Source organism: Durotheca rogersii (genome assembly GCF_024521655.1).
Source record: "Durotheca rogersii strain YMJ 92031201 chromosome Unknown GGS23scaffold_29, whole genome shotgun sequence".
NCBI lineage: Eukaryota > Fungi > Ascomycota > Sordariomycetes > Xylariales > Xylariaceae > Durotheca > Durotheca rogersii.
In genome coordinates this window covers 18,306-34,989 of record NW_026251260.1, presented here as the reverse complement: position 1 = coordinate 34,989, position 16,684 = coordinate 18,306, and the positions used below count along the sequence as shown (strand labels likewise).

The window sequence follows — 16,684 nt, the reverse complement described above, 5'->3', positions numbered from 1 at the left end:
TTCCCTACCTAAGCTCACTTTAGGCTTAGGCAGCTACCTCCTAGCCAGGTTAGTAGGAGGTATGTACCTATTTTAACCTGTAGTGAAATGGGCGCCTTAGGTACTAAGTTATAGGTGGGTCTGAGGAAGCTTGACGGCGGAAACTAACAGGCTAAGCACCTAGGAGGTACCTACCTACCTACCTGTAGTAGGTACCTAACCTACAGTAGAATTTGCCGCTTATCGTACAGACTTACACCTACCTAGGTACCTCTAGGCAGGTACCTAGGTAGGTGTGTGTGTACATCCTGGGGCTGGTGACGCACCTGTAGGTACATTAGGAGGTATGTACATCTCAGGTATCTAAGAAGTACCTACGGTGCCTTGAGTAAAGGAATTGCTACCTAGATAGGTAGTGCCTCCTTCGCCCCTAGCACTACAAAGTAGGTGTGATGCGCCGGCGAGAGCTTCGTTCAGGTAGTTTCAGGCATGGCAAAGCCAGAACTACGGGGGACGGCGGGCTCCTGTCCGGGTTCAGTTCTTCTCCGTCCCAGTGCTACCTACCCAGGTGAAGTAACTTCTATGTCCACGGTCCTTTAGTAAAGGAGGAGTTAGTCAGCTGCTCGTATCAACCCAATTTCCCAGCTGCAATCCTCGCTGGCCCCCTTGTCGTGGGTAGCATCACGACGAAAACTCGGTCATTTTCCAGCGTCTGCTGCCACCCAGCCAGCCTCCTAGCCTCCCTCCTCTACTCCATGCTTACGTAGTGCATGCCTACCCGACATACCACCTACCTAGCGGCTAGCACACCTCCGGCCTTGCTATCAGTAGTATCTACTCTCTCTGTCCTCCTCGTCGCCGAGACGGCCGCCTTGGCCAGCTACTGCGGTTCCAGGCTCGTCTCGTGTCCCGTGGAATCGTTTCTGACCAGTCGCTCCGGCTCGACGACACCAGTGGGAAACGTCCCGTCCTCGACGCTGGGCGCGCGCTACCGCCTCTCCTTTAGCTGGCACGATAACGATATCTCGGGAGGGCCCAAAGCTGCGACCGAGCGGTCTCCCCGTCTTTTGGGGATAGCGTCTCGCTTATATTGACATATTCCCACTCGTCCGCCAGCCTCAGTCGACGCACAAGGCAATTTTTGGCGTCTCAGCTTCTCCATCTATACGACTGGTGGGTTGCTCCCCTTCTCGCCTCCGATCCAATCCATCACCAAGGATCCGTTGTACCACAGGCATAGTAGGTTAGCACCTGCAGCCCTACATCGATAGTCCGAATCCTAGCCAGGGAACCGAAAAGTCCTCGCCACCGTCGCTTCATCCGAACTCTAGAGGCCAGGCGAAAGCGAAAACAACAAACGAGTTCCTCGTGGGCTCGGACGTGTAGGGGATAAACCTCACCACCACTCTACGTGCCCTCGACGTATCGTGCCATTCAGGGAAGTAGGTATGTACGTGAGGGAGGTGTTCATGCCCTCGCAACTCTTCCCCCCCCCCCCGTCCGTCCGGGGCTTCATGCAGGTTGACCTCGCAATTTATGTACAGAACATACCTTGCCCGTTCCATTATTGGGATTATGTATCCCTATGGTTGCATGCCCGTAGGCGTCGAGGCCACGAGTCACCGTGGGCTAGACTGCAAAGCCCGGGCGATTGTCACATCTATGCAGCGAACCCTCCCCGTTCCTACTGCGACCCTCCCAACACCTCGCAGCCAGCGCATGCACGCACGCACGCACGAAAGCCCGTATTGCAACTTATCTTCGTCTTTCTAAGTGGGGGGGCTGCTTATTCGCCCAGGCTTACAACATCCATCGTTTCCGTCGCCGTAGTCAATCGAATCCTCCCCCTTTGGTCGTGTAATGAATTTATTTGGTGGCTTTGGTCTCGTCCCTTCGACCACCCCACGGTCCTCGTGGGTACCTGTATGTCTGCTATCTCCTGCGCGCACACTCCCGGACCGCATTCAGCTAATTTCGCCGCGCGCCACCAGAACGAGTCCGTCTTGCTGTTGAACGTCTAAATTCCACTTAAAGGAACCATGGTGTCGTGGAGGAACAGACGGTCGTGAAGCTTGATGTGCCCCTTGGACCTCTTAGGTTCGTTGCTTCTCTCACGCGCCGAGTCTCTTGTCACCTGCCGCCCATAGGACGACGAGGTGTTATCTCCTTCCCCTCTGGCATAGGGAGTCGCCGAAGGCGGGAGTGTTTGTCTTCTCCTTCCTGATTCGCGCGACCTGTCAGGATGGGTTTCCTAAAGTCATATTTCACTCCCGGCCGGACGAAGGGAGATGGAGAGCTGCCCGGTAGAGAAGAGAAAGGGACAGAACGCGCCGTCGAGGCGGGACCGAATAGCCTAAGACTCGGAGCTCGTTTACCACCTCCCGTTGCCGGTCCGGCCCCGGGACTATCGACGCCAGGCATATCGATACCGATGAGTCCGTATCTATCGCATCTGGATGGGTTACGGTCAGACGGGTCGCACACAAGTTCCTCGCGGTTAGACGTTTCACGGCCAGGATCGATTTATCCCAACTCGGTATACCCCTCGGGCGATTTTCGAAATGCCCGAGAAAGCATCCTAGATGTGAGGGCGGACGTCGTGTGCAGCTGGTTATACCAGATGCAGCTGGAGAGACAGTATTCGACGGGTATGATTCCCGGCGAAGGGGTGGTATTGAAGAAAGGGAGGAACAACTATACGTGTTATCCGCCACAGCTTCGCGACATATCCGGCGGTCTCCTTGACATGTCGATGGAACTGAACGTTCGCGTACGTATCATCAACCCCCCATTCTCCTTTAGGCTGGGTCGAATGAGACATTGAACATTCTACAGTGCTCTATGACGGTGAATACGAGAGTAATCAACGTCATTCTCGCCTCGAAACGATCAGATCGTAACTATATCCCGCTTTCCGACGGCCTGCGTTTGCAGGTACTGTCCAGCCTTAGCGAGCTACCTCAGTGCCAGAAACATCACTTTGCCGCGTTTATACAGGATCTCCAGATCCTGGTTGTCTGGGACGACGACCCGAAGAAGCTTCTAGCGAGGGTTGACGCTTTGGAGAGACAACTCATGCAAATGATATGGGGCAACGGAGACGACGACGATGAAGACGACGAGGAAGAGAAAGGCGAGAAAGGCAAGAAAGCTACTGGCGTCGAAGTGGACGTGGCGGCCGTCGATTTAGAGGCGGCGGACGAGACGGAAAAACGGACGATAAAAGTCAGCAGCTCGATCATGGTAGCACTAACGCTGGCCCTTTGCATATCCTGCATGGGACTGGGCCTACGATCCTTGGCGTTCGAAGTCGAAACGGACAATTCATATACTCGACTAGCACTCGCCGCCGTCATCCCGTTCCAAATGTGGGTTGCCATGTTCTTTTTTCAAACGATCATAGTCAACCTCTTCCAAACGTTTGGCCCCATATCTGCTGTCGACAACAATTCGAGGTTCTACTCCGGGAAGCCCCCCAAGCGCTTAAACCGGGAGGCTCAGCGACTTCCTCATGTTACAATCCAGATGCCTGTGTACAAGGAAGGCCTGAGGGCTGTTATAGTGCCGACAGTCCGATCTCTGAAGCAGTGCATCTCGACGTACGAGTTGCAAGGTGGCTCTGCCAACATCTTCGTAAACGACGACGGTCTGCAGCTGATCTCGGAGGAGGAGGCTCAAGCCCGGCGGGACTTTTACGACGAGAACAACATCGGTTGGGTCTCGAGGCCGATGCACAACCCGAAGCCAAAGGATGGAAGCCAGCCTTTTCTCCGACGCGGCAAGTTCAAGAAGGCATCGAACATGAACTACGCCCTGATGGTAAGCAACCGCGTTGAAGACAAGCTGGTTCAGACCCCCAGGACTCCGGAGTGGACTCAAGCAGACGAGCACGCCGCCTACGAACAATGCCTCGCCGAAGTCCTGCAGGAGGACCAGGGGCGTACCTGGGCTGGGGGAAATATTCGCATCGGAGATTATATACTTATCATCGACTCCGATACCCGCGTGCCGGACGACTGTCTCCTGGATGCTGTCAGCGAGATGGAACAATCGCCTCAGGTGGCCATTTTGCAATATACTTCGGGCGTCATGCGAGTGTCCAAGTCATTCTTCGAGGCAGGGTAAGCGGACGATTCGCTGCGAGAACTGGGAGTAGACCCGCGTGCTGACCGACCTATCTAGCGTTACGTGGTTCACCAACCTCATATATTCGGCCATTACTTTCGTCGTAGCGCACGGCGACTCTTGCCCTTTCGTCGGCCACAACGCCATCCTGCGATGGTCCGCCATCCAGGATGCTGTATCGTACGAAGACGAGGACGGCTACGAGAAATTCTGGTCCGAGTCACACGTGTCAGAGGATTTTGACATGTCACTCCGACTTCAGTGTGCCGGCTACGACCTCAGATTCGCGTCGTATACTGGGGAAGGGTTCCAGGAGGGCGTCTCCCTGACGGTCTACGACGAGCTTGCGCGGTGGGAGAAGTACGCGTACGGTTGCAACGAGTTGATGTTTCATCCTCTGAAATACTGGCTCACCCGCGGTCCCATCACTCCGTTGTTCAGAAGGTTTCTGTGCTCGAATATCCACCTACCTAAGAAGCTCACCATCTGTACTTACATCGGTACTTATTACGCCATCGGCGCGTGCTGGGTCCTCACACTCCTAAATTATTTCCTCTCGGGTTGGTTTTTTGGGCTCTACGACAAATTCTACATCGATTCGTTTGCCATCTATGTTTCGGTGATTGTCGTCTTCACAGGCTTCGGCAACTTTGCCCTTGCCATCCTGCGATATCGGCTAAACCAGCAATCACTGCTCTCGGCCTGTAAGTTGTCCCATCTCACATGCCATCCATACTGCCCCTTCTCTTCTCCCTCTTCCCGGGCACCCTGAGATCCGAGGGGGCCCTGATCTCACATGAGCGGGAGTGTGAAGCTAACTATGATTACCTGCTACTAGTCTGGAGTAATATGAAGTGGATCCCATTGATGTCCATATTCCTAGGTGGCCTCTCCTTACACGTGTCGCAGGCTCTCCTGAGCCATTTCTTCGGTATCGATATGACGTGGGGGGCGACAGCCAAGGAGGTAGAGGAGGTAAACTTCGTCGAGGAGATCCCACGCCTACTCCGTCGGTTCAAGGGCACATTTCTCTGGTGTGCCATCATGACGGCCCTCATCATCTGCGGTTGCTACGTCTTTCCTATCCAGTGGAGGATCGTGCACCTGGCGTCTATCTGGCCGCTCGCGTGGATAGTCGGCTGCCACTTCTTGTTGCCGGTTGCACTGAATCCGGCGCTCATGGTGTTCGCGTGGTAATTTGGGTGGGGTGTTGCCAGCCTATCGGCCCCTGATTTGTATGAGCGTTGAGGTACCAGCCTATAGGCATATGTATTTGCTTGTTTGAGCCGCGGCGCCGGGGTGGAGGAAGATGGGAGGGCTTTAATGGATTATGAAATGGTGGGTACCCTTTTATTGTGCCGGGGCGGGACGAAGGCACGCAGCCGGATTAGAGAAGTAAATAGGATCGACGGATTCGAACACAGTGGTCCTCGGGGCCTCTAGGTTTTTTTTTTTTTTCCTTGTTGCGCGCAACGGGTAGGGGACGCGCGTGTCCGTCGAATACCCACGGCTATCCAACAATAATACAAACATAGATATCTCACGTAACGAGCTTGGGCTGCTGGTGACGACGCTATCGGAATCGACGTTACTGTTTGAATACGAGGCTAGGCTACGTAGGAGGATATCGTGTGTATAATCCAGCATGTAAAACTACGTACAGGCCACGTCCTACCGGGTAAGTAGAGATGGGTTTTACGTGTTGGGGGAGACCGCGTAGGCTGCGGGATCCTCGACTCGCCGATAATGAAGTGAAGAGCTGCCGATAAGAAAGCTGAGGAAGCTCGGGGGGGGAAGGGAATGTAGCGGTCTGGTGATGGGTTAAAGCCGACGACGTGTACGAGCCGCTAACATGCCTACCTGTCTCATCTAGTACGTAGAAGTAGATAGGTACGTGTTATCAGGTGCGACAGGCGTGGGTATGGATACGATATATAATAATAGCAACAACGACGTCTAGGTACCTAAGAGAGTAAATAAATGTACATATAGGCTCAGTACGTGCCCGCTTGGGCAAGGCACCTAATGTTAGGTACCTACCTAACTCATCTCAGCGAAGCTTTAACCTTGTATGGCGACAGCCGTTGGCAGCGGGGAAGTACAATTCCGTTAGGTAACGGGCGGATCACGACTTCACGCCAGTGCCTCACCTAAGGCAGGTAGCGCAGCGGTAGCGCCGCAGCTGGCGATGCCGTCGCGAAGCCGGCGGCGAATGAGCGGCCGCGGTGCCAACCCCGCCTGGCCGCTAATAAGGGACGAAGCCGGCGAAGAAGATGTTACCGCTACCGCCTTCTTTTGTGGCCCGCGCCCGCGCCCGCGCGTTACCTCCTACCTCTACTACGTACCTCAGGAGGGGTACCTGACCTCCTGGCCTTAAGTACCTAATTTACCTAGGTACGTACGTAGCCTGCGGGTTGGCGTTCGAGCTCGAGCTAGAGGGAGGCACGGGGCTAGAGGCATGGGGTTAGAGGCACGGGGTACTTCCCTTACGTGATAGCTACCTCCTACCCAGGCTAGGTACCTGCCCTAAGATGAGATAGCTCCAGGGACCTTGCGCGGCACGTACCTGAGTAGTATTTCCTTGGCTAAGAAGAGTGGGCCGCCCGGCCACGACGGAGTCGGTGAGCAATTACGTACATACACAGGAGTACAGTGCCTACCTAAGGTACCTAGGAGGTAGGTACCTATGTACTGTACGGATACGAAACAAGTTCGGCGACGCGGCAGCGATCGGTAGCAGGTACCTGCCCACCGGCCAGTGGCTGGCCAGGTACGACGAGGGAAGCGGCCCTGCGGCGGTGGATGGTACCTGTCCATCCTCCACTCTCAACGGCTTCTTCCTTCCACCAATCCCTCCACATATTCACCTCTCTGCCCTCCGGAGCATCGTCCAAAACATCCATCGCCTGAACGGTTGGTGCTCGGGAGTTGGTTCGTTTACCTTCCCTATCTTTATATGTCTCGGGAGCCTCCCGTTTTTATATATATTGCCCTCCCAAGAGTCTCGGGTTCTTCACCTCCTGATCCGATGCATAAGCCCGTCTCACCGTCGTATTCTTCCTTTTAGCCCTCCCCCGCTCCCCCCCCCCCTTCCGTCTCCTCGCTTATCGCTCCTGTTCCTGTCCTCTTTTCTCGCCTATCTGTCCCTCCGAGCAGTCTCGAGCCTGGCTTTCTCCCGCCCATCCGTAGACTATGGCCCTCTTCGTAGATCTCGAGGAAGAGGCCGAGCCTCCCCAGACGCAGCACTATGGTCTGAAGCCCGAGTGGAACGGCGCGCGAGCGACGCCGTCGTCGTCGGGAGCCGATGGCGCGGCTCCGGCTGCCGCAGCCGTCGCCGTTGTCGGTGGACGTGCCGGGCAGAGCCAGTCAACCGCAGACCGGGAATCCGAGAACCCTAATGAGCATAATGGGATGGCAGAGGCTCTCGGATGTTATCCGTAGGCAGACGCAACCTCACTTATGACGTTTCTACTTGCAGAATCCTCCCCTCGGCTACCCTACGTCATGTCGGCGCCGGGGGGAGAGAAGGCTGACTCGACATTCCACCCGCAGTATCGTCATGGCGATTGCGTCGTCCATCGACCTCAACACCCTCGATAACCTGTCCCGTACCTGCCGCCAGGTGCACCAGGCCCTCCTGCAGTACCGTAGCACCATCCTTTCCCACTCGCTCCACTGCGTCAATGAGGACGTGCCCATCCACCCCGGAGACACCTTGCGCTATCGGGCCCGAGCTGGTAACTGGTACTATATGGAAGACGGCCGCGCCGGGGACTACAGCGGTAAGAGTGGAAGTTGTGCGAGGGATATGGTGGCCGAGTGTAGACGATGCGGCACCGTCGTCTGTCGGGTAAGTGGATTTGCGTCACCACAGCAGCGCTTGGCGCCCCGCACGTTAAGATGGATGGCCTTCTGACCGTGTGTGCGTGCGCCAGAACTGCGCGATCAAACCGCCGGCTCCGGCCGCGCTCCATGACAGACATCGCCGACTATGCTTTCCGTGCAGCAAGGCTCCGCTCGGGACCCTCGTGAAACCGGCATTGCGGCCAGAAACCCCTCTACATGCAGAGGAAATGCAGCGGGCGATCTGCACCTGCGTTACGCAGGGGGTCTGGCTCTGCCAGCCCTGCGGGAGGAGCATTCGGGGCGCTGATCAAGACTACAAGTCGTACGTGTCTCTCTCTCTCTATTTCTCTCTCTCGTTGCCCCGTCTCGACCTCTACTTCTTATCGTCTAGCTCTGTCAGAAGTTATCCGTCCTAACGCGAAAAAAAAAATTAGCGTCTGGAAATGGCGCAACCAATACCGCGATGTGCTAGGGGGGCTCGGGACCGGTATCGGCGAAGGCGACCGGGGCGTGATTTGCGGGCGGGAGGCGTCGTGCTGCGGCGCCAAGGAGCGGGAGCAGGAAACTGACTGCGACGCCGCCGACGCTCGCGAACAAGACGAGCAGAATAACGGCAGCGGCAGCAGTAACGGTGGGAGCGCTAACCTGACCCCGTGGGCGACACCATCCCCCTCGGGGTCGGTCCCGGGTTCACCGCCGGAGCGGCGGACGCCCAGCCCGCAGCTACGACCCGGGTATGCACGCCACGAGATCGAGGGCATCGGTGGGGTAGTCAAGACTAAGCTCGTGCGGATCGTGCGTGTCGGCGCATGCGTGCCCGAATGGGATGACGAGAGGAACAAGGGGGAGATACTGAGCCGGGAGGTGCGGGGCCACAGCCGGAGCTGGTGTGGCTGGTGCTGGAGGGTGATCCCGGGCAGGAAAGACTTGGAGGCGGCGGCTACGTCTAATGCTGCCGCCGGCGTTGGTGCGGGTAGGGAATAGACAAAAATGTGACGAACGGACGTGTCTCTTACGGGGGTTTCCTTTCCTTCTGTCCCCGGGGGCACGGACGAGAATCATGGCGACGGTGGACGACGGAATGAGCATCGTCATTATCGCAACAAGTATTGTACACTGCACGAGTTATAGACTTACGAAGACGAGAATGCATACTCGAACGAGTGTCATCCCAATAGAGTAGCAAGATCCGAGAGGAGAAACCATGGACAGGAGAGTTTTCGCGGCCCTGCTGACTTGGGTGGTGAGACAACAACCTAAAGTGGCCATCCCAGGTCAAGTTTGATCCCGTTAGCAGGTGTTGGTAGCAGATAGCAGGTTGAGTAGTAAAGGAGGCTAGGCAGAGGACAGAGGGTATTAGGTTAAGGGGGACGGTAAGTTCGAGGAAGGTTAAGGTTAAGGAGAGGGGGATGGAGTTCGGCAGACGATGCAGTGTATCGATTCTGTGCAGGTTAACGTAATAGACATGTTCCCGCCGTATACACTGGCAAGCTCGCTGCCCGCTCTCGCTCGAGACGCATACACAGTCTGTCTAGCTTCTCATAATTCGCGTACATGGAAATGTGTGTAACGGATACCTGTTATCATACAGCGCGCGCGCTCGCGGCCCTGAGCCCGAAGTCACAGCCCACTACGCTATTCTCTCCCCCCTTCTCCTCTTTTCCTTAACCCGTCGTATGCTGCGCGTGCTCTCGTTAATATCTTCGTCTTCCCCTTCTTCAACCTTCTCTTTCCCTCTTTCTCACCCGCCGGGATTTTCTGCTCAGGCCCTGCCCACGCGGGTCTCCACCGGCACGGCGCACGAGGGCTCGCGTGCCAAACATTCGAGGGAAAGCACGAAATAATCTGCGAGAGGAGAAGAAGACGGGTGCCGGGGGTGCTGCCACCCCGCATGTAGCCCGCGGTACGGAGGACAGGCGTCAAGGCGAGGGTTCCCGCAAGCGAAGCACGCACGCGCCCACCCCCCATCCGTTCTCGGTCCCCCCCTCCCTGCGTCTAAATCTCGCCGCGCAGCAGCATCTCCTTGCGCTTGCGGCGGTCCTCGCGAGCCTGGCTGCGGATGGGGCCCCAGCGGGCCTTGATGGCCTCGAGGCGGGCGCGCTCGTGCTCGCGGTGGGCGGCGGGGGCGCGGCAGCACATCATGACGAAGTAGGGGGCGCACGAGTAGCGCTCGGCGAGCCGGAGCACCGTCCACAGGGCCGGGTCCTTGGCGCGCAGGTAGCGCATCTCCTCCACCTCCTCGCGCGTGACGTTGTACTTCCTGGGGTAGGACTTGAGCGCGGGCGGCGGGGGTGCGTCGGCGGCGGCGGCGGCGTTGGCGGCGGCGTCAGCGGCGGGGGTGCCATCACCGTTGCCTTCGGCTACCGCGGAGGCGGAGGCGGAGGCGGGGTCACCGGCGGACGATCGGAAGAGCTGCATGATGTTGGCGCGCCGCCGCGGGTCCATCGGCGGCAGGAACTTGAACGGCGTGTGGTACACCGACACGGTCGACGACGGCGGGTTGTAGATGATCTGGGGGACGTCGGACGATTCGAGGAGGAAGGACGAGTGCGGCGCGACCTTGAGGGCGCGCTTCGTCCGCGCGGTGGTCGACTGGTGCCGCCGGGACGCCGCCGCCGCCGAGGGCGCGAGCGGGTGGCCGATCCTCGCGGTGCGCCGCAGCAGAGGCTGCAGGAAGGACCGCGAACATTCCATCTCGGTTGGGGTGTGGATGCGGATGCGGATGCGGATGTAGATGTGTGTGTGTGTGTGTGTGTGTGTGTGTGTGTGTGTGTTGCGCTCCCCTCAAATGCGTAGCTGTTGCTTGGCACGAGGGGACGGATTGGAAAGGAAAAAATATAAAAAATCCGAGGGAGAAACTAGAGGTGAATAGATGGGCGATCGATCCGAGTCCCGCAAATCTGGCAACGTCTCCCTCCGTCTCTTCGATCTCGAACCTGGATCGAGCAGTCTGGATGAGCAAACCGCTGCGGTTGAATCCTCTTGCTGCTCTGGAGTTCAGTCCCAATCCGTCCTTCTGGCTTGGGTCTCAGGGCAAAATTTGGTCGGAGGGTCTCGCGGTCCGAGGGACAGGGAGGAGAGGTAGGTAGGTATTAGGTAAGGTACCTTGATACGACCCGACTCGGATTATCTTGTTTCTCGGAGGGGTAGTCGGATCGGGGTATGCAGTCACGTGATGCATACAGCCCAGCTAGGTATGATTACATCAGGCAGTTTAGGTACTTCCTAGAGCAAAGGGTTTCGACTTGCTGACAAGTGATGGTGACGGTGGTCTGACATAAGCACAGGATTCAGCTCCTTACATAAGCTCGGCCGCCGGTCTGGTCTGGGAAAACAATCGGGTTGTCTTGGGTTTCACTTCTTCCCCCACTCCCTCTTCCATTAAACCAACCACTTCGGTCCCATCGCGACGACGACCCCTCCCCAGTGTGACGTACCTCTCGTACCGCTCTCGGGGTTCGAGCTGATCGAAGCTTCATGGGTTTCATGTGCCAGGCCAGCTTTTCACCCCATCGATTCAGCCTGGTCGACCGCGTTCATCCTCTACCCCCTAGCCCCCCTCCCTTTGGTCTTTTCCCTCCCCCACCCCCCGTGGATGGGATAGGCCTAGGGCGGTCTTCTCGGGCTCCTCGTTTCCATATTCCATCCCAAACCCCGGTTTGTTTGACATCACGAGACGGTGTCGGCATTTCTCGAAATTACAGGCATACGTACGCACCTCCTGCTGCTCCGATTTGCGTCCGTCTGGAGGAGGGGTCTCACTGGTTCTGCTGATCCCGGCCTGCCCAGATGTCTCGCCTTGCCTATCCGCGCACACGTAGGCATATACAATATAGCTAGAGTAGCATATACATGCGCACAATCTACAATCACGCACGCACATATACGCATCCTCGCCTCCCCACGCGTATGGATAGCGTATATAACATACCGGGTGTGTGAGAGTGGTAGGTATGCGTGTGCGCGCGTTCAGGAGACATGTCGGTATGTAGGTATCACGTATGACTGCATGGCGCTGCTGCAAATCATGCCCTCCGAAGAGGCCCCCCCGTGAGATGCATCCCGCTACTGTCTAGGGGAGATTTAGGGACGCGATCGGTCCCTATGGCTAGCTGCTATCAGACCGCTGGGACTTTCGGTCGGGCTGGATCGAACGGCATGAGATGGCCACTGTCTGGGAGCATCTCCTGCGTCTCCAACCGGGCAGCCCTTATGCCTATTTTCAGCCCGTGGGATTGCATTGAATTCATGCGACGCGCCGCCGGATCGCGAACCGCCCAATGGGTGGCTGCGTCGGGTCGCTCTCAGACTGGATTCGTCGCAAGCTGGTTCGCCACCAGCTGCGCCCGAGCAAGAACAGCGGCGAGGAGGGAGGAGGGAGAAGGGAGAAAGGGAGTCGACGCTTCTAGGGTGGTTGAGATGTGCTAACTAACGAACCCCCCCCCTTCGACCTTGACTTGGACAATGATCGAGTCTGAGCATCCCTCCCTTCCTGTCGCTCGCTGTAGATCTCACGAGCACAAATAATGCCCACCGTGAGAGGGTAGGTATCGTCAATAACCCCCCCCCCCCCCTCTCTCATACCCAATACCTCCCTCTGTGTCTCCCTCTATCTCTCGTTCCCTATGCAACCGGCGGTGTTGTGTGTGACACAGGATATATATGACTTATACAACTCATCCTATTGTAACTGATATGTCTCTCCCTCTCTCCCCCTCTTGCTTCTTGGGGAGGGGTGCCTCTCGTGTTCCTCACGTTGACGACTGCCCATTCGGTCTTTAGCAACGCAGAGATTGGCTCGAAAGGGCGTAGATTGGGATCCGTGTCTCACCCGGCCCTTGGTAGAGACTTGGCCAGGCAACCTGCGTAAGCTTTTTGGGGGGGAATATCCGGGCCAATAGTGGGAATATAGAGGAAGAGAGGGCGAAGGGGGGAGGGAGACGAGAGAAGAAAAAGCGAAGCATAAGCCAGCTTGTTACGACTTGCTTTCGATGGGATCAGGCCAGAGCAGGGCCAGAGCTGAACCAGACCAGGCGGTTCCTTGATTTGGGGAAATCTAGGTACCTCACCGGTGGTGGGCATACTCGTAGCTTGCCGTGACGAGACACAAATACAGAGTCCGTAAATCTCGGCGAATTATTATTATCATCACCTTCATTAGGTATTTCCCTCTCATCTCGCCTCCCCCAAGCGCCCACTTCTGTTGTCTCTTGTTTATCAATATCCCGACGTATCTGCATACATAGTAAGGCCATCACGCTCTCAACCCTCAGCTCTGTTTTTTTTTGTGCGTCTTCCTTGTCCTTCCCTGTTTTCCGCACCTGATCCCTCTTCCCGCCCCTGTCGCCCTCCTCTCGCCTCTTCTTACTCGCCTCTGGTTGTTTATTATTACCGTCCTCGGCCTCAATTATTGCCCGGCCGTCCGCGTGTCCTCGTCCTACTAATCGACCTACTTTGTTCCCCTGACTTCCTCGAGCAGCTCCCTGTCCGTCTGCATTTCAGCATACGAAGATACCTCCCCGATACTGATACCATACCGGCACCATCCCTGGTGATAATTTGCGTAGGTGCCGTGCATCACAACTAAATATGGCCCTCCGTACATGCAGTTGACATCCGATCAACAACGTCTTGTCTTCTTTTCCCTTCTTTTTCTTTTTCTACACGCTCTCCCCCCTGCCTCTGCATGCATGCATATCTATGTTACCTACTCATACATTGCCTACGTTACCTACATTATACATGCGTACGCATACGCATACGCATATACAGATACGTACACCTTCACCCCTCCTCCTCCTCCTCCTCCGCTCTGAGAGGCCACGGATTCCTTTTTCAAATCCCTATTTTTGACCTCGAATCCCGCTCCCCCCCCCCTCGTCCGTCCCTTCAGACCCGTCCCTCGTCCTTCACATATCACCCATCACCCGCTCGCGTCTTCTCGTGCTCTTCGAGAAGAGCAACCTGCCAAGCCGAACCTGATCAGCTCGACCAACTTGCATCATCGGGTGCGTCGGCGTCGCTAATCTGTACCTCGCACCGCGCGCACAACCCTGCCGATCGTCGCTCGCTATTCAATCTATCTATTGCTCGTCCTCCCAGCTCGGTCTCCTGACTCGGCTGCGAATCCGTTTTAGGACAAGACGAACTGCACACTTACGCCTCCTTGCATCGCGCAGTACCGGATTCATCCCACTCCCTGAGGTAATCTACTATACTTTGCGTGCATCTCCCGTCTTCTCTCCTCCCCTTCCCAGCATACATACCTAGATCCCCATCTCTACCCGTGCACATCTGGACATCCACGCACTTACCACGCATGCGTACCTATCTTCTGTATCTCGTCTATCTGCGATACGTCTCCGCCCGCCGCCGGCGCCCACAAGCAAACAAGCCGCAGCTCGCAGCCCTCAACCCTCGAGGCCGGGGCTGGTATCGTCAGCAGGGGACACCAGCAGGGGACACCAGCAGGGGACGTCGCTAGGCAGGAGGGAAAACAGGCGGGCGCAGGGCAGAGCAGCAGTATCGTCGATAAAATCCTAGACCCACCCTTACTCTTCGCCCACTATCGTCACATAGCTGGCGAGATCATATTCAACCCTGCTTCAGCCGTGCTGGGCCAATCCGAGCCCGGTTCTCCCACCCCTCCGCCCATTCGAGCGTGGGTCGACGGAGTAGGTTGATTGCTAGTTGGATCTTCGTTGACCCCGAAACTCCCACCCCCCAAAAATACCTCGATAATGCATTGTTCTACACACGCAGACCTGGGGTTGGCCCCGAGTCATTAGCGGGTCATAAGGCGTATTTGAATTCCCCCTTCTCGGTTGCGCCAAGCTTATTCTGCCTTCCTCTACTTCCCCTCCCCTCTCCCTCTCTCTCCCACTCCCTCTCCGACCTGACAAGAACCGGCCATTCCTGCATACCACAAACGGCACCGGCGTTTCTGCCTGGCGTTTTCACCTCCTGCTGCCGTGTTCCTCGTCACTCTCTTTCTCTTTTATTTTTATGGTCTCGTGTTCGTACTGAGAGTTAACCTGGCGCTTTCTAGAAATCAAGAAAACACTGACCACTTAATTGGTTGTTCGTTAATCACCCCATCCCGAAAGCCCGTCCGAAAACCCGCCCGAACTCGCCACCATGACTCTGGCACCAGCTGCTCCTATAAAGATAGGTCGTGATTTCAACCCAAGTCCCTCTGAATTGGCGGAGAAGGCCCAAATTACCACCACGGGCGACTCGACCATCAGAGAATCTAACGAGAAGGAGATGGATGCCGACGCATCCAAGACCGATCCCAAGGCGAAGAAACGTGGTCTGTTCGGCTTCGGGAAGAAGAAGGCGGACCAGAAACCCGCCCCCAAACCCCAGCCCAAGTCCGGGCCGGGACTGCCGGCTCCGTCGCCGTCCACCAAGGATCTGCCACACCCGTCGCTGACGCGCGCGACTACCGCGTCGCCGACGCAAGCCGGTAGCCCTAGAATCACGCCGTCTTCGCCGAGCCGCGGCCTGTACTCGTCGTCGCCGCGATTAAGCTCCCCGGCGGGATCGCAGATCTTCGAGCGAGACGTCCAAGAGAGCACCACCATTATACCCAACTCACCCGCCATCCCCTCCCACATCCAAACCGAGAACTACATCCCTCCCGTCCTCGACGCGTCCTCCGAAGCCATCACAGACGACCGTCTGAACCCCGACTCCGTCGAGATTATCACGCATAATTCTCACCAGCCCGCCAGCGTCACGGTGGGCGGCGCGCCGCCGTATGACAGCATTCCCGGTTCGTGGAGCGAGGATCTGGCCGCCTCCTCGGACAGGGAGGAATCGGCCTCGAATTACGGCTCGCTCGACTCGACCGACGTCCGGCGGCTGAGCTTCATATCATTCGCCGACGTCGTCCAGGCCGAACAGATCCCTCCCAACAGCAGTCGCGACTCGATGCATGTCGCCGGTCTCACTTCGTTAAGCTCGATGGGAGTCAACCGCTCGCCGTCGCCGATAAGATCGCCGGTATCGTCACAAGGACCAGAGACATCGCCGCCGAACAGCATCTCCGGATCCATCAAGGGGTTGAGCATGTCTCCCAGCAGGAAACCGCTGGCGAGCCCGACGAGCGCGGCGGACCACAACCTGTCGGTGAACGGGGAATTCAACATAGAGACCATGTCGCAGGCGCTAAGGCGGACGGCCAGCACCGACCTCAGCCTGTCTCGGAGCCTCCCCATAAGCCCCATCGAGGGATCCCTGCGATAACTCGGCACCCCAGAGGGCGCTGTCAAGCCTCGCCTTGAGCGAAGTTCAATAGCTACATGACGGAATCGCAGTAGTGCGGACTCCCCGGGCTGGCTTGCTCAAAATTTCGGCGCGCTGAGTGAATCACTTTTTTTTTTCGAAGGGTGAAGGAAGATGACCTTTAATCCTTTAGACATTTGAGGTTCACGGATACCTACTGTTCAGCACTGTAGGGGGTAGGGGATGATATGCAACAGAGTCAGGCAAGGGGGAAGGGGGAAGGGGTACGCGAGGGATTCCCAGGCAAATCAGCGGAGTTGGCAAACATCGAGGGCCGGGGGCAATAACAGGGATTTCTCGTTTCCCTCTCCGATTCCTATTCCATTTTTTTCTTCATGCCTACCTCCCTTCTTATTGCTCCGCTCCGTTCGAACGAACGGCACGTGGGAGATAGAGGGAGACGGCGCACGTATGGAGGTAAGACGGGAGATGCGACGGGACGAGA

General features: G+C 56.9%; 4 protein-coding genes across 4 annotated transcripts; 3 read left to right on the top strand and 1 right to left on the bottom strand.

The window, feature by feature from the left end:
* Nucleotides 1-2,021: 2,021 nt before the first annotated feature.
* GGS23DRAFT_266702 (glycosyl transferase family group 2-domain-containing protein) lies at nucleotides 2,022-5,378 on the top strand. Its single transcript, XM_051512399.1, has 4 exons — nucleotides 2,022-2,749; nucleotides 2,815-4,100; nucleotides 4,162-4,808; nucleotides 4,943-5,378. The coding sequence occupies exons 1-4, from the start codon at nucleotides 2,222-2,224 to the stop codon at nucleotides 5,299-5,301; spliced, it is 2,820 nt and encodes a 939-aa protein (XP_051368415.1). The 5' UTR covers nucleotides 2,022-2,221; the 3' UTR covers nucleotides 5,302-5,378.
* Nucleotides 5,379-7,296: 1,918 nt separating this feature from the next.
* Nucleotides 7,297-8,934, top strand: GGS23DRAFT_607311 (uncharacterized protein; the record flags this gene model as incomplete). Its single annotated transcript, XM_051520032.1, has 4 exons — nucleotides 7,297-7,541; nucleotides 7,657-7,954; nucleotides 8,040-8,272; nucleotides 8,385-8,934. 4 exons carry the CDS (start codon nucleotides 7,297-7,299, stop codon nucleotides 8,932-8,934), a joined length of 1,326 nt encoding a protein of 441 aa, XP_051368414.1.
* Nucleotides 8,935-9,365: 431 nt separating this feature from the next.
* GGS23DRAFT_584112 (mitochondrial ribosomal protein subunit L20-domain-containing protein) lies at nucleotides 9,366-10,718 on the bottom strand. Its single transcript, XM_051517308.1, has one exon. The coding sequence runs from the start codon at nucleotides 10,642-10,644 to the stop codon at nucleotides 9,946-9,948; it is 699 nt and encodes a 232-aa protein (XP_051368413.1). The 5' UTR covers nucleotides 10,645-10,718; the 3' UTR covers nucleotides 9,366-9,945.
* A 3,671-nt stretch (nucleotides 10,719-14,389) lies between these two features.
* Nucleotides 14,390-16,311, top strand: GGS23DRAFT_266316 (uncharacterized protein). Its single transcript, XM_051512398.1, has 2 exons — nucleotides 14,390-14,624; nucleotides 14,999-16,311. The coding sequence occupies exon 2, from the start codon at nucleotides 15,088-15,090 to the stop codon at nucleotides 16,198-16,200; it is 1,113 nt and encodes a 370-aa protein (XP_051368412.1). The 5' UTR covers nucleotides 14,390-14,624; nucleotides 14,999-15,087; the 3' UTR covers nucleotides 16,201-16,311.
* Nucleotides 16,312-16,684: the final 373 nt, after the last annotated feature.

What these genes read in the sequence shown, in the direction of transcription:
- GGS23DRAFT_266702 (XM_051512399.1), top strand. Translation starts at nt 2,222, where the DNA reads ATGGGTTTCCTAAAGTCATATTTCACTCCCGGCCGGACGAAGGGAGAT. An exon ending in AAGTCATTCTTCGAGGCAGG is followed by an intron (nt 4,101 to 4,161) that starts GTAAGCGGACGA and finishes CGACCTATCTAG; the next exon opens with CGTTACGTGGTTCACCAACC. An exon ending in GCAATCACTGCTCTCGGCCT is followed by an intron (nt 4,809 to 4,942) that starts GTAAGTTGTCCC and finishes ACCTGCTACTAG; the next exon opens with TCTGGAGTAATATGAAGTGG.
- GGS23DRAFT_584112 (XM_051517308.1), bottom strand. Translation starts at nt 10,644, where the DNA reads ATGGAATGTTCGCGGTCCTTCCTGCAGCCTCTGCTGCGGCGCACCGCG.
- GGS23DRAFT_266316 (XM_051512398.1), top strand. Translation starts at nt 15,088, where the DNA reads ATGACTCTGGCACCAGCTGCTCCTATAAAGATAGGTCGTGATTTCAAC.